The sequence below is a fragment of the Plecotus auritus genome, assembly GCF_963455305.1.
Source record: "Plecotus auritus genome assembly, chromosome: 4".
NCBI lineage: Eukaryota > Metazoa > Chordata > Mammalia > Chiroptera > Vespertilionidae > Plecotus > Plecotus auritus.
In genome coordinates, this window is record NC_137775.1 from 128625694 (window position 1) to 128649210 (window position 23517).

A 23517-nucleotide genomic window follows, 5' to 3' on the forward strand; every position below is an offset into this window, starting at 1 on the left:
CTAAATTCTGCAGGACACCAAGAATTTTGCCAATCTGACAAAAAAAAAAAAAAGTATAATTTTGATGCATTCACACCAGATGGCTACTGTTGTGTTGGCTATTGTCCTTTTTAAAAGTTTGACAATTTCAGGAAAGAGGTCAGTGCCCTGACTAAAGAGTCAGGCACTGCATGTTTTAAAAGTTCTTGCGGGCTCTTTCCAGCCGGCACCGAGCCATGGGCATCTCTCAGAACAAGTGGTACAAGCACTTGCAAGACAGGGGGCAAGAGAAAGCCCTACCACAAGAAGTGAAAATATGAGCTTGGACGTCCTCCTGCCAGCACGGAGATTGGCTGCCGCTGCATACACACCACCCAGGTGCAGGAGGTGGGCAACTTCTCCTGGGGCTCCGAGTGCTGTACACACCAAACAGGGACTGTTGTCTGTATGCATCCCACAGGAACTGGTCCACAGCAAGCCCCCAGAAAAGAACTGCATCCTGCTCACTGACGGCACCCGGTACCCAAGTGGTCGAGTTTCACTAGGCACCACCCCTCGGCCACGCTACTCCTGATGAGGAAGAGAATTTGATAGAAAACGATGAAAGGAAATTCAGAAGAAATCTGATGAAAAGAAAAAGAACGCCAAAATCAGCAGTCTTCTCAAGGGGCAGCTCCAGCAGGCAAGCTTCTTGCCTGCATCGCTCCAGACCAGGCCAGCGTGCCCAGCAGATGGCTGTGTGCTGGAGGGCCAGGGGCTGGAGTTCTAATTGCAGGAAATCAAGGCCCGGAAAGGCAATTACATCCTCTTCCCTCCCATCTTAGCTCATGTAATAAAGGTGTTTATTCTAAATAAATAAATATACGTCTATATATACACAGATTCCTGCAGCACAGCGGTGACCATCCATCGCTGCAGTAGGATGCATAGGCCCTTATACTCCTGCTCCAGCTCCCCCTCCTGGCCACTGGATGGGGAGGCTGGTGCTGAGTGGAGACAGGGCATCTCAGGACAACAGGGGACATGTACACATGCCCTCCCTCACATTATCCAGGAATTCAAGGTGTCGCTCGCTGGCTGTCCCCAGCAGCCAGATGCTGTGAGAACAGCTTCCCTCGCCTCCTCTCATCTCCACAGACTCAAAGCCTCAGTGCTGTCCAATCAAGGCTCCCCAGGCCTCTTCTCCCGCCCCCCTTGGGTGCATCCACACACTTGAACCCAGTCCCATATGCCAGCAGTTCTGGGGCCAAAATGATCAGGCAGGTCAAGTCATCCAGACCACCAAGACATAGGGAACAGAAGGGTCCCCGAGATCTGGACCAGCCCCTCTCCGATGAGGAAACTGAGGTCCGCAGGGAGCGTTTCGCCCCGAGTAGGTGCAGCATCTTCCTCTTGCAAACCTGTTTTCGTTCCTCTCTGCTCTCTAGTCGACACCCAACTCAGATGGACACTCCTGAGTATCTGCCACCACCCCATACACACATAATACACAAAGCTAATTAACAGGAGGCCCCAGGGCAGTTACATTTGGGGGTGACAGGATTGCCCGAAAAAGCCCATGGAATTCAGAGATGTGATTCTGTGTGGTCAGGACCCGACTTCCAGGATCTCCCTGGGTCTGGGAGTAAAAGCCAGTGTTTCTCCACCCAAGTGCAAGCTCCCAGGATACCAAGGGGAGGAAAGCCAGGTGTCCACAGCACAAGCTCCCTAGTGACTGGGCCAACGGTGGCTGTCGAGGAGTGGAAAGCAGGGTGACCTCAGGCTGAGAAGTAACTCTGGGTGGTGCTCTGGGGTCTCCAGATGAAGGCAGCCTGGCTGGAGGAGGGGATACGTTGGGGAGTGGGCTGATAGCATAAGGCTTGGGGAAGGGAGCAGCAGGCTGAGACCCAGCCAACACTACTTGGCAGCGCCCTCTAGGGCTGGCGTGCAGAGCTGCATCTGCCTGAGCTGGGGTTCCCTGTGCTTGCTGAACTGAGCTGAGCTCAGCAACCTTCTTGTGAGGGGTGGCGACCTTCTTGTGAGGGGTGGCGTATGTGCTAGGGGCACCTTAGGTACTGACAGCATCTTGGAAAACACATGCAAGCACGTGACTCAGCAAAGAAGATGCTCTCCCCACCCTTTCAGCCATCTGGCTCCCAACTCCCAGGAAAAATGAGAGCCTGAAGGTGGGTAAGATCCACGAACCTCAGCAAGCCCTGCTTCACCACTGCACGGGGTGAGCCACTGAGGCAGTACTGGCTAACAGCTCGTCCTCTGGCACTCCCTTCTCCAAGCCCGGGGGCAGGATGACAGGATGACAGGATGAGGGACTCGCACTGCACTTGCACTGATGCTGTCAGGATCAGGGACTCAGAGCAGCAGGGGCAGAGGCCCAACAGGAAGAAGCCAGGAACAACGATGTTTGCTCCATCTGGGCGGAACAAACATCAACACGTCCACCATTCTTAGTAATGCCTCCGACTTCTGAGAAGCAGCACCATCGTTAAACACCCAGGAGGGGCCTGGAATGTACCTCGTTCCCAAACAAGCTCTGGTGCAAGCTGCTGGCCCCATCCAGCCATCTGTGCGCTTCCTATGAATGCCCTATGGAAGGAGAGCCGGCTGAGGCCACATCTCTGCATCAAAGGTCTTGCTTAGCAAAGTCCCCCGACATGCACCGGTGTGCTTTTCCCTCTGATGTCCCCTCAGCCCAGTCCAGGGCTTTTCATGGGACTGCATGGGACTGAACATCGCACATCCCAGGATACCTCTGTCCCAGGCAAAGAAACTCCACCTTTACATCAGTATTTTCCCACACGATGTTAACAGATGATCCACTAAAGATGCAATAAAGGGAAGGCTCCACAGTTAACGTATGTTTGGGGAACACTGGATTAAATGAGATTAAATGGAGGTAATAAGGGACAGCTCAGTGCAGGTAAGATCATAATACTGATTTTCTGAGGAGGGGAATATTTCCCAAACATTGTAGGCCATAGTTCTCTTTTTCTCATAAGACAATTTTTATTCATTTATCATTCATAGAGAGCATAACTATCAATATCTTGAGTGCTACTAGGGTTCTCTGTGGACACAGTTTGGGACACAGCTTGTTCTAACAAGTTGTAGACTTTTTCTTAAAAGACTACACTGAGTGGCCAGATTATTATGATCTCTGAACGCATAATAATCTGGCCACTCAGTGTACTTCTCTTGAGTACCTCATTTATTTGATATCAAAGATACTAGAAATCGTGCACCTGATCAGTTTTCCCCTTTGCACTGGCTGATAGAAAGCTCAGGGCAAATAGGTGGTTGATCCAGCCATCTGTGCGCTTCCTATGAATGCCCTATGGAAAAAGGGCCGGCTGTCTAGAATACTTCTGATACCCATTTGAGATACAAATACACTGAGTGGCCAGATTATTATGCATTCAGAGATCATAATAATCTGGCCACTCAGTGTATATGATGCTGGTAGCCCTGACTTACCATCTGAGTAAACTGAGTCACAGAACACTGCCCCACGGGGGTTTATTGTGCAGAAAGTTCCTGCCTTCCTCCCACTTCTTATCTTTGTGAGGAAACAAACAGTCGGCTCCCTGGTCCCCATGCCCCTCCCCCTTCCCCGCCCCTCTCGGAGAAGGGAAATACAAAGTAGAAAGACCAGCAGCACCCTTCACCATCGGGGCTGGATGGTGTCACTGGGAATTTGGTGCGAGAGGGTGGAGTTGGTTGAGGAGAAAGAACGCTGTGTAGAAGGAGAGGGGGAGAGACTCAGATTTGGCGGCTGGACCAGGGCAGTGGAGCAGGGTGGCTGTGGCACATCTGTCCAGGTGGAAAACAGCTGTGGGTGTGAGACTCCATTTCAGTATGACGGACAGAACCTGCAAGGATAAGGGTCTGGGTGGCTTCAGGAAAGCCTGTTTTCACTTGAAGCCCAAAGTGACAGGCAGTGCCCCCTAGAGCTGGGGTAAGAAGCACCTCATGGGAACGAAGAAGGTGAGGGGGCTGGCCATCAGAACTCCTTAGCTAAGCACACCCTGGCCACCTCACCTGGGATTGTGGTCTACAACTAAGCCCCCCGACCTGGGGCCTCCAACCTAAGTGGCCTGGCTGTGGAGCTGTGACTAAATGGGGAAGGGCTGGTTCCTGGGCAAGAGTCACAGAGGGAAAGCCTGGCCCAGCAGGGTCCAGGAGCAGGGTCTTTTTTCATCCGCCTCACACTAGGCTAGAGCTGCGGCCCGTAAAAGAAATAAAACCAAAATGTGCCAGGCACTCCACCTGAGATTGCACTGGACCCTCACTGTTGAGGAAGGCATCATTCCCATTTTATGGCTGGGGAAACAGAGTCCAAGGAACGAGTCTGAGATTACAAGGCTAGTAAGTGCCAAAGCTCCAAAGCTCAGACTAAAATCCAAGCTCTAACTTCAAAACCTGGGGCATATGCCAAGAGATTTCCATTTTCTTCTCTTTGACAGGACTTTTTCTCCAAGAAACTCTTATGTGGAGACCCCCACACAGAACAGATAAAGCAAAGCTGCACAGAATGGGTGGATTGAAGTTCCTCCCCCCAGATTGGCCTACTCTTAGTTCCCCCCAACCAGGTGTGTACCCTAAGCTCTGGGTGGCCCCCAAGGCATCTCACAGAACACCTCCACCAGGTATGAAAGCCACTGGCCTTCAGCTACTGCATTCCCGGACCTAACTCCTAAGACAGTATAGTATCCCCCTCTGCCCTGTACTCACCCCACTGAGGGTGGGGTGCAGAAATACTTCTTTGTCATCCAGAGGCCACAGGGGGAGAGCAGGTCCCCCCTCTGCCTGCCCTGGTGGAGGCCCTGGTCAATGTGTCCCCAGGCCACCTCTGCTCACTGGAGTAGCTCAAGGCTGAGGGACCTGAGTGGGAGGAAGCTGGGTTTTGTGGTGCATTACAAAGAACTGCTCCATCAGTACCAAAAGGCTGGAGCCACAAAAAAAACAAGGGCTAAGCTAGAACTGACTCAGCCAGAAGGTAGCAAAGCCTCAGGCCATTGAGGACAACTGCTTACATTTTATTCACTCAGGTGCCAAGTTGATCTGATTGGCAAGGCGAGGACTGACTGAGGGCAGCTGGTGAGAAACCCGTGGTTTTCAGGGACCAGGTCTATGGTAGCATTTGCCGGAGATCTATTTCAATATCCATTCTGAACTTCGTCTTTGTAACTGAACCACTGATTTTCGGTTAGACACATAGTTGCCTGGAATAAAAATTACTTTCCCTAAGGAAAGTACTCTTTCCTGCTTCCCTTGCAGCTAGGTATGGCCACAGAACTAAGTTCCATGCAATGTAACTGCAAGTGTTGTGTGTGGTTTCTGGCAGGTATCCCCAAAAGAGGAGCTGCAGGCTTCTTGTTCCTTTTTCCTGATATCTGGAGCCCAAGTCGCCATCTTGGACCATGAAGCAGTGTTAATGGTGGCAGAACTACCACACCAGCCCTCTGAAACTATTATATAGAGACAGAACTTCTGTCTTGTATAATGCACTATTTCTTTTTAGTTGCTCTGAGCAGCCAAATCAAGTTCTAACAAACAGAAGCCCTAGCTGCTGCACCTCCCACAGCTCTCCTCCTCCCAGGAGTCTCTGCTCCCTCTCAACCACCCCATCTGTCTGTTCCCCCAACGCCTATGGCCAGCCCACCTGCCACCTGCCACCTGCCTTTTTCTTCTGGAAACAGGTTAGAAGTCCTGCAGTTAGAAAGCTCAAATCTGGCAGGCAAGCCTTTGGGTTCTAAACCAGCTTGCTACTCACTCATTCAGCAAATATTTATTGACCATCTACTACGTGCCAGGTACTGGTCTAGGTGCTGCTCTCGTGGAACTTACAGTCTACGCAGGGGAGAGACAAAGAAGTGAGTGCACTCAGGTGACAAGTGCTATGGAGAAGATAAACAGAGGAGGGGGACAAGGGTGTGTAATACAAGGCATCCCGTAAGGCCCCTGAGAAGGTGGCATTCAAGCAGATTGCTGATGGAAAGGAGGCCATGAGGCATGTGGATATTTGGGAAAGAGCTGGTAGTGTGAACTCCTGTGAGTCCTTGGTGTCTGGGCCTCAGTTGCCTCTCTCTGGAATGGTCTGGGAGGTAGCGGCTGTCCAAAGCCAACCTCGTGTTACCCCAGCTGGAGACTCCAGCTCCAGTCAGTGTGTTCAGAGCAGGTTTCCAAAGGAGTCAGAATGGATGGGGGTGGAGGGACCCTAGGACAGAGATTCATGAATTTCAGGGGAAGTGGCGCTGGCCTCTCCCTGAACTTAGCTGATATGCTTAAGAATTGCTCCCCACTCTCCCTTGTATGTTGACCTGGGAGTTGCAAGGTTAGAGATCAGACAGCTATGGGCTGGTCATCCCATGGGTCTCCAGGGACCTAGCTCTAGGAGGGCCCTCTGTACCCCCAACCTGGAGCTGCATGGCAAGCCACACTCAGCCACTCCTCAGAATTCTCTTCCCCTAGGGCTGAGGCACACAGCCTTCCGGCCACGACAATTGGCGGACGGGGTGCCACCCTGCGCCCTGGCCCTAGGGAAGTTGGAGGTGGCTGACCCGAGGGGAATAAGGCTACAAAGGAAGAAAGGGTGGTGGAAAGGGGTGGGGACAGAGGATGGGCCAGGAGGCCAAGCTAAGCTGAGGGTCTGTGCTGGCCACTGCTACAGTGGTGTGTGTGTGTGGCGGGGGGGGGGGGGGGGGAGGGGGGGTGCAGGTGGCAGGGCTCAGAGCTAATACAAAAGCTTGAGGTGGGAGAATGTGGGGAGGGGATGCTCCTGAATCTGCAGTCGATTTTGGCATTCATGCACTGGTCATCTAACCAGCACGCCTAACCACCTATTTGTTCCAGGTCCTGGCAGGGTGTTGTGGGCACGACAGGGGCACCCAGCAGTGGGAGACAGGCACATGCAGTCATAACACATGGTGGCCAGCCCTGGGCATGGTGCTCAGGGGGCCCTCCGAGAGCCTAACTCTTGAGTAACCAAGTGGCTCCAAGCCTCAGCTTGCCCTAGTGGCAAAGGGGTGGGGCGAGAGTCTGGGCACAGTATGGAGTTGTCAACATCAAGCATTCCTTTCTGAAAAGTGTTCCAATGAGTTTCTCCAATGCCCAGGAGGAAGGTCCAGTGACCAGTTTCTGTGGCTGCACACATGTCCACACAGCTCCCGGAAGCGCCACTGGGAGTCACTGGGAACTTGGACAGTGACCTCACAGCCTGGTCTGCATGCCCTCATCAGAAAAATGAGCAGGTGATGGCCAGGCAGTTTGGCTCAGTGATTGAGTGTCAATCTATGAACCAGGAGGTCACAGTTCGATTCCTGGTCAGGGCACATGCCCCAGGTGTAGGCTCGATCCCCAGTGGAAGGTGTGTAGGCAGCAGCCAACCAATGATTCTCTATCATCATCAATGTTTTCCCCTCGCCTCCCCTCCTCCCCTCTCCCCTCCCCTCCCCCCTCCACCACCCCCTCTCCCTGATATCAGTAAAAACATTTTTTAAAAAGAGCCCTAGCTGGTTTGGCTCAGTGGATAGAGTGTTGGCCTGCTGACAGAAGGGTCCTGGGTTTAATTTCCAGGAGTTGTGGGCTCGATCCCCAGGGTGGGGCATGCAGGAGGCAGCCAGTCAATGATTATCTGTCATCATTGATGTTTCTATCTCTCTCTCTCTCTCCCTCTCCCTTCCTCTCTAAAATCAATAAAAATATATTAAAGAGAGAGCAGGTGTAAATGTTTTCCAGAAGGCTCCCAGTTCTGGAATTCTGTGTTCTACAATTCTCTAGTTTACTTAGTGGTGTAGAAATTACCATTGCCAACTGAATTCTGCTTTGCACAGCCTGCTTGAAGGAATCTTACAGTAAGCACTATTGCCAATATGAAGATCTTGTGTGTAGATTTTCTGTAAGGATTTCCTTGAGAGAACACCTACAGTTATGAGGCTTGTGTGACCTCAGAGTCAGTTTCAGATCTGCTACCTCATCTGATCTTCCAACAGCCCCACACAGTAGACAGGACACGTGACAAGGGGAGGCCCATGCAACTTCACCCACGTTCCTGGGAATGGGACGTGACAGGAACACTCCACCCCCGCCCACAGAGCTCCCTGCCCTGCTTCACACTCCACGGGCACAAATAGGAAGTGAGCCCAGAGCTCCCAGGCCTCTGGGTTAGGAAGTTTCAGGGGGCTTGGGTTCGGGCTTGGGCTCGGGCTGGTGAGCAGGGGGCGAGCAGAGGAAGCTGGTTCTCCTCTTTCCAGTTATGTGGGAGAGCTTGCACCCGGCAGACCTGCAGAGGGCCCCTGGTGTGGGAAGGGTGTGAAGAAGCAGGCCTCTCCCAGGGTAGAGGCCATCGAATCCCAGCCTCTTTCCCATGAGGTGCAGTGAGCTTCCCCTAGGGCTCTGCCCACTTGCCTCAGGAGTGGAGGGCCTCCAGTTCAGCGCTAAGCTGTCCTCACAGCAGCCACGGGTCTGGGCGGGATCCCAAGCCCAGAAGCCTGGACCCTCAGCAGTTGCTCCCGCCAGCCCCGGCTGCTGCAGAAGGAGCCCCCTGGCCGTGATCACTGCCCAGGTTGCGAGCTGGCATGGCTCCCTCCCAGAGAGCCAGAACCGGGGGCTAGGGCCCTTCCCTCAGTTCCACACTCTGCTCAGTGCCTGATGCTGCGCTGGGCCCTGGAGGTGGAGAAGAATATCTGCAGATCCCCGCCCTTGAGGAGTCACCGTGTGGTGGGGGAGGCACCCAACAGACCGTGGAACATAACTGGTTCCACCTAGCAGGGAAGGCTTCTCAGCAGGATGATACCTGAGGACAGACAGGAGTTAACCCTCCAGGCCCTGCCGGCTCAGGGGAATTCAAGCCAGCAGGTGTCCCCTTCCTCTTTTAGCTTCCAAAGAGCAGATATCAACACGCCCACCCCAGCAGGAGCCCTCCTCTGCCTTCAAACGTGGATCCTTGAGAAAAAGGCAGTTGGGGTGCAGCCTCTATGCTGTCCCCTCTCCCCACCTCTGAGCCCTGTCATGATGGGGGTCCATATTGATGGGGGTCCATATCAAGGACCCCCATCATGACCCCCCAGCCTCTAGTCTGGATCTCCTGCACCCTGCAATTCATTTAGCCTCAGCCACTCTAGAAAAGGGTCTCCCATGCCACGTTGGCCCTTTTATGTTTAAAATCCCCACCTCCTTCAGGAAGCTTTACCCAAGTCACCACCTTTCCCACACCATGTAGCACTTTAAGTTTCAGTTTTCATTACTACAGATGGACGGACACCCACAAACACAAGCAGAATCCTGACACGGGCATCTTAAGCCAGCCACGTGCTCAGTCCATATGCTGTATTGATCGTTAACAGCTAGAGTTTATTGAGCTCTGACCAGGAGTTGGGCACAATGTCAAGCTCGTCGCCTAAGTTATCTTTACAGCGACTGGCACGTCAGAGATTTGTTATCATTTCATAGATAAGGAAACTGAGGCTCAGAGATACGACTCGATTCAACCACATGGATATCAAACCAAAACACACTGGGGAGGAGTCTACTGCACTGTCAGGACACTGGGTTGAATGTGCTTATGCTACAAGCTGCGTGATCCGCCTGTCTAAGGAGGTAAGCTCCCAGGGGACCTTGGCCAGGGATAATTCCTTTGCTAAGGAGACTCACTCACTATAAGCCTGTGTGTGTTTTTTTTAGCACTGAATCACAGGATTCCAGCAGTTTGGGGGTCACACCATCCCTGATAACCCCAGGTGGCCACACCTTCAGAAGGGCAGAGATGGAGCAGTCCTTACTCCCTCCACAGCCACTAAACACCCAGCCTGTACCCCTCAGCCTTTTCAGGCCTCTATGTATGCAAATAATAATAACCCCTTGCTGATTTACACTTTGTAAAGCATTTCTCTTTATCACTGCATCTTCTAATAACTGCATTTGGGGGAGCTCGGAGAAGCCAAGTGACTTGCTGATGGGTGCAGGAGGGAGGTTCTGGTCGGTTTTTGTTTACATTTGTTTACCACTTATCAAGCTCCTGCCATGTGCCATGCCCCTGCTAGGCTTGAGGATGGCATCCTAGAAGAGATGGGGCTTCGGGGCAGTGCCCAGATGCCAGGGAAGACAGTCCAGCCTTGAAGCCAGCAGAGCTGGGCTTGCAGCTTTTCCCATAGGGGGCTCTAGGGCACCTTCTCTTAGGGCAGGAGGATGGATGTCTCGTCCCCGAACCCTCACCCTCTCCTCAAAGCTCAGCCTCTGTACGCTAGAAGCACTGGGAACTAACTTGCCCGTTTCCCTCTGGTGGCGCTAAGAGGCTCCTAGAAGGTGCGTGTCCAGGCCCACAGCGAAGTGGGCTGCCCAGCAAGCAGGGCTGAGAGAGCACTTTCTCCAGCAGCTTCTCAGCCCTGGCGGTTGTACCAATCTTCAGGGACTGTCATCCTCAGAGTTGCTCCCACCATTCCTCACACTGCGCTCCCTCCTCCAGGGCACACCCTTTGTTCACTGGGAGTGCCCTTCCCTCTCCGGCCAGGCTGGTGGAGCCTGTGTGCTGAGCGCCAGCCCTCCGCACCACCGAAGCTTCCCAGCGGTGCAGTACCGCCATCCCAGCCCACCCTCCCACTGAGTTGAGTCCCAAATGCCAGCACCTGCGAGCAGCAGCGTCCTCCCCTGGCTGGGCTCTCACCCTGGTCCTCCTGACCCTGGTGGGAACATCACTCGTCCTCACCGCAGACTCGTGCTCAGGTGGGTACGAAAGATACGCAACTCTGTCTGGGGCTGAGATCACAGCCGTTCCTAGGGGCTGTGGGACACCTGTTCTGATTGGGTTTGCAGCCACCGCCTGTCCCCCCAAAAGGATAACATTTTACCTTCAGAAGAAAAATGGGTGTATTTCTAAGGTGCAGCCCAAGTTGCATGAGCAAAGTTCCTCCTGTTCGTGCAAAGGGGGTGTAGCAGGGATCCTGGCCACGCGCTAAGAAGGGATCCTTTGGTGACAAGGAGGCAGGGACTTCAGGTGATTCTGGGGCTGGGGAAGGTCTACTTATTCCCCCTCCACCTGCCCCAGCACGGTTCGATGGGCTGAGCCTGCACATTGTTTGGAAAAACCTCTTTGCGAACCAGTCACACATCGCCCGCGTGGGCTATTAGTGGAGGCTTGTCACCTGCTTCGGTGACTTTCTCCTGAGCGTCCGGAATGCCGCTATGCCTGTAATCAACGACCACACAATACCGCCCCTCGGAGAAAAGGAGTAATCAGACCCCGAGGGTCGCGCGAAAGCCTGGGGCCTCGTGGTGCACTAAGTCCTTGCTCTCTTTGCCCGAAATCCCGTCCAGAGCCCCCGCGCCCCCGTCCGCTCCGGCACAATTCCTCGCCCACTCCCCCCGACCCCGGGACCAGAGACAATCCACGCTCGGGCTGGCCCCTGCCGCGTTCTCGGGTTGGAAGGGGCGTGGATGGTGCAAGGTCAGGACTCGGTGTGTGGCCCGAGCGGGAGGTTTGCGGAGGGGCAGGCTGCTACGGGCCGGCCTGGAGGCGCGGCGGGCTCCACCACAGGCCCGCCCAGTAGGAGCGCACGGGCACGGTGGGGTCTTACCATCCTGGGAGAGCGACGGCAGCGGAGGCAGCAGCAGCAGCAGCGCCGAGAGGGCCAGCGCGGAATGCATCGTGTCCTGGCCCCGGGCCCGGAGCAGGTGGCTGCTCGGTTGGCGGAGGGTCCGAGCGCCCGGGTCGTGAGAGCTTGGATGCGGCTCGCGGAGGCCTGGCGGTGGCTGTGGCGGCCGGGCGGTGACCCGTGCTCCCGAGTGGCGCTCCGGCGGCCCCTCCTCGTGGCCGCTGCTGCAGAGCTGGGCTGGGGCTCGGAGCCAAGCGGCAGAGGAGCGGCGGGCGGCTGCGTCGCTGGCGGTGTCTGCGCGGCTGCGGTCCGGGTAGCGACTGCTGCGACTCCGTCCAGTCCGCGCCGCCCCCCTCCCCCCGAAGCGCGCTGGCGGCGGCAGTGCCGGGCGGGGCAGGGCTGGGCGGGCGCTGGGCCGCGAACAATAAGCAGAGGAGGAAACTCCGCCCTGGAGAGCGGCGGGAGGGGGAGCGCGGCGAGAGCGGGTTGGTGGGGGGTGGGCCACGGGCGTACTGGTGGGTGAGGGTGGGTAGGGACTCCGCGCTGACCGCTCCCGGCTGGCTGCTCAGGGTGTCACCCGACTAGCGTTGGGGGGTTCCGACGGGACCTCCGCACAGCCCCGGCCTTCGCACGCCCATAATATCCGGGCAAGGCGAGCCCCCAGCTGTGTCCACTGAGGACCATTCGAGGCCTCCGGGCTGCAGCGCATTCTGCAACGCCCAGGAAGCGTGTCTCCCACCTGCCAGGTGCAACGCACCTGCGGGCAGGCCCGCACCTCGCAGGACTTCTGAGCAGGTCTGTGCTGCAGAGTGTGCGTGCACTGGGCAATCTGGACTAAGTAGTTGCTTAATTTCTCCAAGCTTACCTTCCTCACTTGTGAAATGGAGGTGATGGTCAAAATAAGTAAATAAGCACATTTTTTGAGGGATTAATATGTGCCAGTCAAAGAGCTTTGCATATATTAACTCGTTTACTCTTCATAACATCCACATTTTTAGCCTCATTTTGCGGACAGGGAATCGAATCAAAAAGAGGTTAAGAAACTTGCTCGGGATTACATAACTGGTGAGTGGCAGACCTGCCTCCGAGAGTAGTAGTTTGGAAAAATACTTTGCATAGCATTTGGCAAGTAGTCATTTCTCAATAAGTATTAGCTTTTATTCTCTTTTAAAGCTATTATTCTTAATCTTGCTGAATAAAGAGCAGCAATGAAGATTTAGGGCTCTGAGGTCAAGACCGGCTTGGGCGCCGCGCCATCAGAGGCCCGGGGCAAGCGACTCTCTGTGCCTGGATTCTTCCCGTCTGCGTTACAGGGATAACAACACCTGCCCTCAGAGGGTGCGTGACTCTGAGGCTTAACTAAGATGATATGGAAGAGCACTTAGCACAGGGCCAGGAACACAGAAAATCTCCATCAATGAAGTGGCCAGCGCTCGACATCCTGGCGAGCAATTTGCAAATTTGGGATGGAGATGGGAGTTGAATTCCATTAACCGAGTTAACCCAGTGAAAGAACAAAAGAGCACCCCTCCTTGTTTCCTTTTCAAAAGCTGCCGATGCGTTGGGGGGGAAGGGGGGCAGGGCGGCGGTGTCTGCAGATTCTGTGGCTCCCTGCAGAGCAAGCGCAGCGGCAGCGCAGGTGCGGGGGCGGGGCAAGAGGGGGGGCGCGCAGGGGCGGAAAACGGACCTAGAGCGGGAGGGGTGATTAACCCGGGTTTGGCCACGTGACTATTGGGTAGATAATCGAGTCTTTCAGCCAGATAGGTCTGGGGTGTCCCCAGGACCCAGCCCCGCGCCAAGGACCGCATGCTCCTTGAGCCCCTCAGGCCGGCTGCATGCAGGCGCTGCCCCGAGGCACAGCATCTCCGGAGTCGCCAAGGAAGCGCTGAGCCCTGGCTGTGGTTGTGCCACAGCCGGGCTGCAGCTTGGGAACGGCTGACCGGGCTGTTTTCGTCAGGAAGTTTCTGCAGGATCGTCCTGGCCCTGTTTTCCACGCTGCATATGGGAAAGACAGAGGGTGTTCCCTATAAAACTGTGGGATGTGTGACTATCTTTGATATTTTTTAGTACTGTTCCCCTAATATCCATGTCAACAAAAGATTTGTTTGTCAGAAACCAAGTGTACTCTTAAAAAACTGAGCATTAAAAATTTTGTATTGTATGCTGTCTGATTTAAACAGTTTTTGCACTCAACAAATAGGTTTCTGGAAAAACATGTTAACTTTGTAAAGGGAGACTATATATATTTCAAAACTTGGAGCATTTTTTGCCCTGCTGGCATGGATCAGTGGTTGAGCGTAGACCTATGAACTGGGAGGTCACGGTTCCACCCCGGTGTCAGGGCATATGCCCAGGTTGCAGGCTGGATCCCCATTGTGGGGTGTGCAGGAAGCAGCGGATCAATGATTGTCTCTCATCATTGATGTTTTTTCCTCTCTCTTCCTTGCACTTCCTGTCTGAAATCAATAAAAATGTAAAAACAAAAAAACTTGGAGCATTTTAATTCACAGGATTTGGAATTGGTCCTTATGGTGCCAAATAAGATGAGAGTAGACATGCAGGCTTAGGAAACCAGGCTAGTCTTTGTAGCTTGAAGACTCAAAATTAGCTCTGGACTCTATACAGTATCCAACAGCCCATCCTCCTTCCTGCACAATGGGCTTTCAGGAATGAGGCCCAGGCTGGCTGGGCTTAGGGCTCACCTGTGGACAGAGAGCAGATCTGTCCTCAGGTAATCAGCCTATGTCCTTGGCCCTGCTTAACAGCTTGCCCACACTAGCAAACCCAATATCCCAGATCACCTGAGCTTCTAGTCAAAACTCAAAGCATTTTATAGATGCTATCCCACAATCCTTTAGAGATTTATTACATTTTGCTTATATGAATGTATGAGTTAGATCCCCTAGGGGATTTTAACCTTAATGGGGGGGTCTTCCTCAGACCACCCAGAACAGCAAGCCACATCATACTTATAGATGGAGATACTGAATGCAAACATGAATACCAACTGGGAGATAATACACAGGAACCTACGGCACAAGGTTTAAAATGGTTTTCCTCCTGGTCCCTATCAAAGTCAGGGTCATGATTCTCGGCCCCACGTGACGTTGCTGCCTGCATCCTTAAATGTATGCAGGTTTGGTAAAGTCCTCTTTATCCTCACCCTAAGCAACTTTAATCCCCAATCACAGGATCTACACTGAGAGATGGGACAGAGCCTCCAGCCGCCACACCCCTGACAGAAGACAAAAGCACACAGCTAGTCATCCTGAAGCCATAGCACCTGCTGGTAAGGTGCCAGGGATGCTCTCACTTTGGTTTTTTAACCCCTGACCTCGGAGTTCCTTGGGAGCTTGGAGCAGCATTTCCTTCATCTTGGAATCTCAGTTCCCAGTACATTGGTGCCTAACCCCAAAAAGATTGTCAAGGCACATGGGCTGAATAGATAAAGACGCATTTGGGTTTTATCTCCATGGTTGGATTTTATCTCTGACTGCCAAGTTGTATGATTCTATGAATGTCAGCTGGGGTTCGGGTTGGGCACCTCTCCCCAAAGTCATGCACTTACGTATGACATTCAACAACATCTACTCTAGCGTAGTATGCCAGGTTCTGTGCACAGTGCTGAGAATGCAGACAGGGATGGCACAGCCCCTGCGCTCTCGGGAGAAGCACCGCCTGAACACAAGCATAGCTGAAGTGCCGTAGGGGCTGGAACAAGTGCCGTGAGCAGGCATGTGGGAAGCAGAGCAACACAGGCTCAGCTGGGCCGGGGAGGTCAGGGAAGGCTCCTGAGGGGGAACAGAGTTTGGAGGAGGAGTAAGACTTCACCAGGGAAAGAGCAAAAGGAAAGGCATTCACGCAGGTGGAACCACACGTGGAAGTGAAGAGGGGCCCTGGGAACTACAGGAGTGTAAGGTTTGTAATGAGTGAAAGAAGAGGCTGGAGAGACCAATAGGGGTGAGATCCTTAGACAATGGAGAAAGAGACAAGACAGGCTTTCCATATGAGCAAGGTCATTCTAGCCATAGTGAATGGAAGGATGTGGAGGTGAGCAGAGCACTGAGGGGCCTGAGCAGCAGTGACGCTGGAAAGAAGAGGTACTGGGGGGCAGAACTGATAGGACTTAGTGGCCATTCAATGTGGACTTGGTATATGGTGTGTTGCGGGTGGGAGGCATGGCAGTGTGTCTAGAAGTCCAGGGTTCCCACCTGGGTTCCTGGGTGGATTACCCCAAGTGCCGTGGCTCAATGTCACTGAGATAGAGGACATAAGAAGAGAAGCAAGTTGGGGAGAAGAAAATGATGAGTCCAGTTGTGAACCTGTTGACTCTAAAAGACCCCTGGGGCACTCAGGAGCCATGTCTAGAAGTTATATCTGTGATACTGAAGCTCAGACCTGAGGTCAGGACTGGAAATAGAAATTGGAGAGCCACCAATGTGCAGGCGGGGTTGCAGCCAGGAATGGAGATGATAAGCCTGGAATACCCTGCAATGGACAAGAGTCTGGGGCAGAGCCCTTCAAACTTTACAGAATGAGCTGAGGAAGGGGAGGGGAGCTGTATAGGAGGTAACCAAGAGAAAAGGATGCCTTGGAAATGGAGGGAGAAGAAAGTTTTCATTAGAAGGAGGTGGTCAAGAGTGTCACCTGCTGCAAGGACTGAACTCTAATGACAGCATGACCATGAAAGGGTCATTGGGATGTTGCCCAGAGTGACTTTAGCGATGTGCAATAAGTTGGGGGAGTGAATGAAGATGAGGCAGTGGAAGCATCAGGTGTGGGTGTGAAAGGAAGGAGGCAAAACATCGGGTTGAGGGAAGGGTTTGCGTGTGTTGGTTTGTTTCAAAGTGGGAGAAGCATCCATGATTGCGGGCCAAGGGGAAGAAGGACATTACAGGAAATAGGATGTGAAGTAGAGAGGAGAGAAGGACCGATCTCAGGCAAAAGCAACTTCATCGCTAAAGGTATGAGGTTGACACTATCTGTTATGGCAGATGAGAAATGGCCTTGGAGTGAGTCAGTCAGCATTTGAATCCTTGCTCTTCGATTTAGTAGCTGTGTGACCTCAGTTTCTTACTTAACCTCTCTGAGCTGCAGTCTCCTATAAAATAAATCACAACATCAATTTTGCAGAATCACTGTGAGAATGTGAGGGAGTGCATGATACCTAGTTGACCAGCTGAATAATTGGAAGGTAATATTCTTGTGTCAGCAGAATGCCACTGCCCACATCCTCCTAGTGTTTTCATTCCTGTGATGAGCCATAAGCAACAGGGACATGACTCTGTGCTCTTAACCATTGCTGCTCTTCACCAGGCATTTTCCTTCTCTGATAGCCTTGCTTCCTAGGTCAGAGGGTCACAAGAGCAGCTGTGCCAGGGCAGCAGGTAAAGAGGTGTGTGCAGCCATCCTGGAACATCAGCTTGTCCCTCACTATCAGATGCAATGGAACCGCTTATACCAGGGCTCTCAAGACACCACCTAGCACCTAACCTTTACTATTGGAATTTCCAGACACCTCAGATTCAGAGAGAGCCTGGGGCTCAGTGGATATTAGAGGCCCACTGCCTCATCACATGATAAGGAAAGGAGGCTGGGATAGTTGGGCTGACCTGTCCTCGCTCACCCAGCTTGTAAACAGTGGTGATTCCAGAACCAGTCTAGAACTCCAGCCTCTGTTCTAATAGAGCCCATTGCCTCCCCATCAGGATTATCTACGAATGCAGCTGTCCATCTCCCAACTCAAAATCTACAGGTCCCAGGGCAGGAACAAAGGAAGAGATCAGGGAAGTGGAACTGAAGGAAGGAGATATGAGTCAATTCCTAATTAAGTGGAAGTAAAACAAGCCTGAGGCATCAGCTTCAGCTCAGTCTTCCTGATACCTACTCCCCAACCTGCTTTCCATCTCATCTTCCACTTAGCCCCTGACCATCCCCCGCATTCCTCTGCTTAGAACAACAAACACAGCTTGCAATTAGCTTCTTCCACCCTGGAGGCTGCCCAGGGCCAGACTGTGTGCTGAGTGGTAGTGCATGGAGCTGTGCCTATATTGTGGGCATGTGCTAAACACTTTCCTTTCCTAACGTGGTTTGATTCTCATACGATCCGGAGAGGTAAATACTATATACTATATATTCCCATTAACTCATTTTGCAGATGAAAAAATGAAAACTTAATTTCCCTGGCATCCACCTGAGGGTAGAAGACGTGGCTTTCTTAGGTGGATGCTGACATGCCTGTGTCCAATTTCCCCAGTGAGCTCTGAGCTCCTTGAGGCACCTTTGGCTGTGTCTGGTTTGGACCGTTGACAGCCACACCCACTCTGCATCTTGTACCCTCACCTCTCTCCTCTCCCGCCTTCCCTCCACCTGCCACCAGAGTGTTGTCCTCGGAATCAGATGTGATCCTATCCCTCACTTGCTCAAACACGGCAAGGTCTCCAAGTTCTGACCCAACAGGAAGATGGAAAATCTCTTGTCCCACTGAGAGAGAGACAGCGCTTCAGATTCAACTATGATACGTGTCCCCCCTGAGTCTTTGCCTTAGCTTCTCCCCATGCCTAGAGTTAACCTACTTTCCACCTGTCATAGTGTTTGAAGGCTCAGGTATCATGCAGCCTATTCTGATCTGGCCCCCATGTCCTCTGCTGGGGTCCCCGTGCCTAGGATAGTGCCTTAATTCATTGACTTTGAATGTGTGTTGTTAGTTATATACACATACAGACCTCAAGTTATTTCCGTGTCCATCCCATCCTTAGCATGGTTGAAGAGTTGGCACCTGATAATAAAAATAAGGTGAGTAATGTCTGAGTTTGTTGATCTTTACTGTACCATATGGGCTAGCACTGAGCTAGGTGTTTCAATGCAAAGCCTCATTTAGTCTTTTCAACAACTCCATGAGATCTGTTCATTAATCCCATTTTATTAATAAGGAAACTGAGTCATTAATGGAAATTAGGTCACTGGCCTAAGTTCACATAGCTATTAAGGATTCGAACCCAGCAGCCTGACTCTTCAGAGGGGGAATAGGTGCGTGAATGACTAGTGATATTCATTGTACTATAATTTTGTCTTCTGTGTCTCATAAACATGGTTAAGATGAAATGTCTGCCCCTCGGAGCAATCCAGAACATACAGTATGGATGAAGCAGACTATGGGTGTTTTTCTCAATTCAAGAAATGATCACTTCACCCACACAACCCCTCCTACACTTGTCAAAACCCACACTTCCCTGTATCCCCCAAAAAGCCCACCCAATTCAAATAAAAATGGACATGGGCTTAGCCTTACTGTTTCAGTTGCTGAAACTTCGTAACAATACACAGGAGCTTTAGACTATGGCCTGCATTTAAGTTAAAGACACAGAACTATTCATTTCATCACTGGATCCTTCACATCTCAAGGCTACTTGCTCCATCTGCAAAATCAGAAATGAGAATCAACCCTGTGCTTCTACACCACTGCCCCCAACTCTCCCGTCCACATTCCCAAGGGTCTAACCAACTGCCTTGATTGGTTGGCATTTTTAAGGGTTTTTATTCACTCTACGGGGTGGACATACTCCAATCCTTAATAGCTATGTGAACTTAGGCCAGTGAATTAGGTCTACAGAAAAGGTATCTAGCCCAGGTGTCCTTCCTTGCTACTGAGTGAGTAAAACTACCGCAGCCCTGCTGGGACCACGGGGGCAGAGCTGCAGACCTGCAAAGATAAACAAGCTGGCCCAGATATGCACAAACAGCAGCCACGGGACGGGGCTGGGATCTGGCACTGAGGTTCCCATGACTTCATTAACCTCTGAAGCATTGTTCTTCCCCGTCACCAGGGTCTTTCGATAACATTTACACGCAGTGCACAGCCGGGGTGTGCGATCCGCCTCCGTGCAGCAGAGACAGAGCAGAGCCCACAGCTCGGAAGGGCTGCCTGTGCAAGGGTGGCTGCCAGGGCTGGAGACTAAAGCCAGCCTCTCGCCTCCCACAACCAGAGCGGTTTTCCAAGAGGCCACGTGGGAATTCACGAATTCTCAAGTTGGAAAGAATTCTGACAACCATGTAGCTCAGGGGCTTAGATACAATTCCAGGTTCAGAGACTCTGAGAGGGTAAGGGCTTCTCCCCTGACTCCTCTGCCTTCATAGCACGGCTGGTCCCTGGGCTTATCTCTCTGTGCTCGCAGTTCTGGCCTCCCCACCTCACTCACAGCTCCATGAGGCCACAGGCCATGTCTCTGTGTTCACTCTTACATCCCTGGGGCCCAGCACTTTGCAGGGAAGGCCATAGTAGATGCTCAGTAAATACTGGTTGAGTAAATGGAATCGATCTCCAGAGAAAATCTGAAAAGCAAAACGTTGTATTTCTATTCTTTGTTCTACCATCAACCATCACGTGATATCAGGACGCTCTCAAAGTGTTAGTTTTTTATGTTCCAAATGGAAGAAAACATCTGCCCTTTCTTTTTTTTTAAATATATTTTTATTGATTTCAGAGAGGAAGGGAGAGAGATAGAAACATCAATGAAGAAAATCATTGATTGGCAGCCTCCCGCATGCCCTGTATTGGGGATGGAGCCCACAACTCACGCATGTGACCTTGACCAGAATCAAACCCCGAGCCCTTCAGTCTGCAGGCCAACACTCTATCTACTGAGCCAAACTGGCTAGGGCAACGACTGCCCTTTTCAAAGATGATTTGAACCTCTAGAAGCAAAACTTTTTGAAGAGCTTTGAAAATTACCCTGCTCTTTGTAGCCATTACAGTAATTATTATTTATTACTTGATCAGACTTTCCTGGACTTCACACAGGTTGGTATCTAATACTGGCCATGGCAAATCATTTCAGCTCCAGGAATGAACACTCCACGTTATATCCTGGAGCACCTCAAGGTTATTGCTTTTTTAAACCTTCAAACAATTGGGGGACAATTTATGGATGCTTCCTCTGTGCTGTTTTTTTTATTTTTGTTTTTGTTTCTTTTTGTGAATCCTCAGCCGAGGATATTTTTCCATTGATTTTTAGGGAGAGTGAAAGAGAGAGGAAAAGACAGAAACATCGATGTAAGAGAAACATCAGTTAATTGCCTTCTGCATGAGCTCTGACCAGGGGAGGAGCCTGCAACCAAAGCACTTGACCGGAATCGAACCTGGGACCCTTTTGTCCTCAGGCCGATGCTCTATCCACTGAACCAAACTGGATAGGGCCCTTCGTGCTGTTTTTAGGGGAGCCCTGTAACCACCCACAAGACCCCGAGAGAGTGACAGGTATAGGAGGGATGAGGGTCCAGGCCCAGAGGTTGGTTCCTCTGTCCTCAGCAGGCAGCTCTCACCCCTCCTTGCATAGGGAAACCCAGGAGAGAGAATTCCATAGCTCCCTTCACCTCTCCGGGAGGATCTGACAGTTGCCGTGAACAGGTGTTCTAACCAGACTGTGAGCTCAATGGGTAAAATAGGTCAGACTCTTTATTTTTTTTTTAAATATATTTTATTGATATTTCACAGAGAGGAAGGGAGAGGGATAGAGAGCTAGAAACATTGATGAGAGAGAAACATCGATCAGCTGCCTCCTGCACACCTCCCACTGAGGATGTGCCCGCAACCAAGGTACATGCCCTTGACCGGAATCGAACCCGGGACCCTTCAGTCCACAGGCCGACGCTCTATCCACTGAGCCAAACCGGTTTCGGCAGGTCAGACTCTTTAGAGGAAGCCTGGACCCAAGGTTGGTCAGAACATCTCCCTGGGGACCAGCCCCCACAAAGAGCATCTGCCCTTCACCTTCTGACGGCTGAAAGGAACTTTCTAGCAGCAACCACCTCCTACAGGATCCAAAGACCACCCATCTCTGCAGCTGCCGGGTGTTGCATTTACACTGACACAGACTCCTAGGCATCCCTCCTTCTGACTGATGCCCCCACATCCCCAAACCCTGGTCTCGGCATTGAGGACCACCCGCAAACTCAGCCTCCTCTTTGTCTTCCAGTGACTCAGCATTTTTCGCTCCACATTAGAAACCCAAAATCCATCCGCGGCAGAGGGTTTTTACTTGGGGACTGCAGTGTAGTAGACACATGGGACTCCATGGGCCACGGAGAGTCAGTCAGTGAGCCTGGAACTGTCCAGATTTCCAACCGGGACTCAGTCCTTGAAGATGTTTTCTTCTTCCTGAATCAGGTGCCTCTAATAATCATTGCTGAGCTCTTACTTTGTGCCCGGCCCTTTGAAGTTCTTTGCAAGCTTCATCTTATTTAATTTTCACCACCACCCTGTGAGGAAGGAACACTGTCTTCCGATTGCACAGACAAGGAAACAACCTAAATAACTTGCCTACAGGCATACAGCTAGTAAGTGGTGACCTGGGCTTCAAAACCTAGGCGGTCAACTGCGCATGCTCTTCATTGGCCTTCCATAGCTATTTGGAAGACATGCACCCTTCAAGTGAAAGCTATTTTCCACTTGAATCCTCTGTTATTCAAGGATCAGCTCAAAAGCATCCCTTTGTGAGGCCTGTATCCTGAGTTTTCCTCCCCTGTGACATTTTATTTGTATTGCCATTGGAGCTCTTGCCATCCTATGGTAAATGGTGGCACCTGAGTCTGTCCCACCCCCACCCCCACCCCACCTCTGTCCTTGCTTTAGAGGCAGGGTCTCACCTTACATCCATGGCAGGCTCTCCAGCTCCTAGAAGAAGCCCCACCAATGTTGCTGATCTAAAAAATGATGAATGTACCCTAGCTGGTTTGGCTCAGTGGATAGAGCGTCGGCCTGCAGACTGAAGGGTCCCAGGTTCGATTCCAGTCAAGGGCATGTGCCTCAGTTGCAGGCTCCCTGCACCAGGGCCACATGCAAAAGGCAACCAATTGATGTGTCTCTCTCACATTGGTGTTTCTCTGTCTCTCCCTCTCCCTTCCACTCTCTCTTAAAAACCAGTGGAAAAATATCTTCGGGTGAGGGTTAAAAAAAAAAAAAAGATGAATATGAAGGTAGTGGATTCTGTCAAAGAAATTCTGGGGACTAAGCATCAAGCTTAGTTGGAATCCTGGAGGATAGAAACTAAATGAAAGGGGTGGTTTGGCCTTTTTGAAGTTTACAGTCTAACTGGGATGTTTTATGTGAACATTTGCAATCCAGAGCCTAAGGCTTTATGAAGCAGCACATCACAAGGGCAAAAAATGCATACTTAGGTATTGGTTATGGACATAGATCAACTTAATTTTGGAATAGGTAGAAATTCACATGATTCCAAAAGTCTAAATGGAATATAACGACTGCTCTCCTCACCCAGTCCCCCAGGCACTCATTCCCCTCACACAGACAACCAATGCTATTCTTCCAGAGATACTTCATGCATGTGCCAGAAAAACTAACATGTTTTAGCTAAAATATAGTACATATATTAGCTATATATAGTATAGTTTATATGTGTAATATATGTTACATATGCATTGTCAAGAATATGCAATAATATAACAAGTCATCAATTAAAATTTCAACATTTGTTAGAAACTGGACCCCAATCCTATCTAATAAAAGAGTAATATGCAAATTGACCATCACTCCAACACACAAGATGGCTGCCCCCATGTGGTCAAAGATGGCTGTCCCCATGTGGACACAAGATGGCCAGCAGGGGAGGGCAGTTGGGAGGGACCAGGCCTGCAAGGGAGGGCAGTTGTGGGCGAGATCAGGCCAGCAGGGGAGGGCAGTTGGGAGGGACCAGGCCTGCAAGGGAGTGCAGTTGGGGGCGATCAAGCCTGCAGGGGAGGGCAGTTAGGGGTGACCAGGCTGGCAGAGGAGGGAAGTTGGGGGCAACTGGGCCTGCAGGGAAGGGCATTTGGGGGGGACCAGGCCTGCAGGGGAGGGCAGTTAGGGGCAATCAGGCTGGCAGGGGAGTGGTTAGGGGTGATCAGGCTGGCAGGCAGAAGTGGTTAGGGGCAATCAGGAAGGCAGACAGGCGAGCAG

The 23517-nt window shown here is 51.7% G+C and overlaps 1 protein-coding gene across 1 annotated transcript in view; it reads right to left on the reverse strand.

Moving 5' to 3' along the window:
- PODXL (podocalyxin like) overlaps positions 1-11905 on the reverse strand; it is a 49811-nt gene extending 37906 nt beyond the window's left edge. Inside the window, exon 1 of the mRNA XM_080663164.1 lies at positions 11547-11905. Coding sequence (XP_080519290.1) covers positions 11547-11616 — 70 coding nt within the window. The 5' untranslated portion in view covers positions 11617-11905. The remainder of the gene's footprint in view (positions 1-11546) is intronic.
- Positions 11906-23517: the final 11612 nt, after the last annotated feature.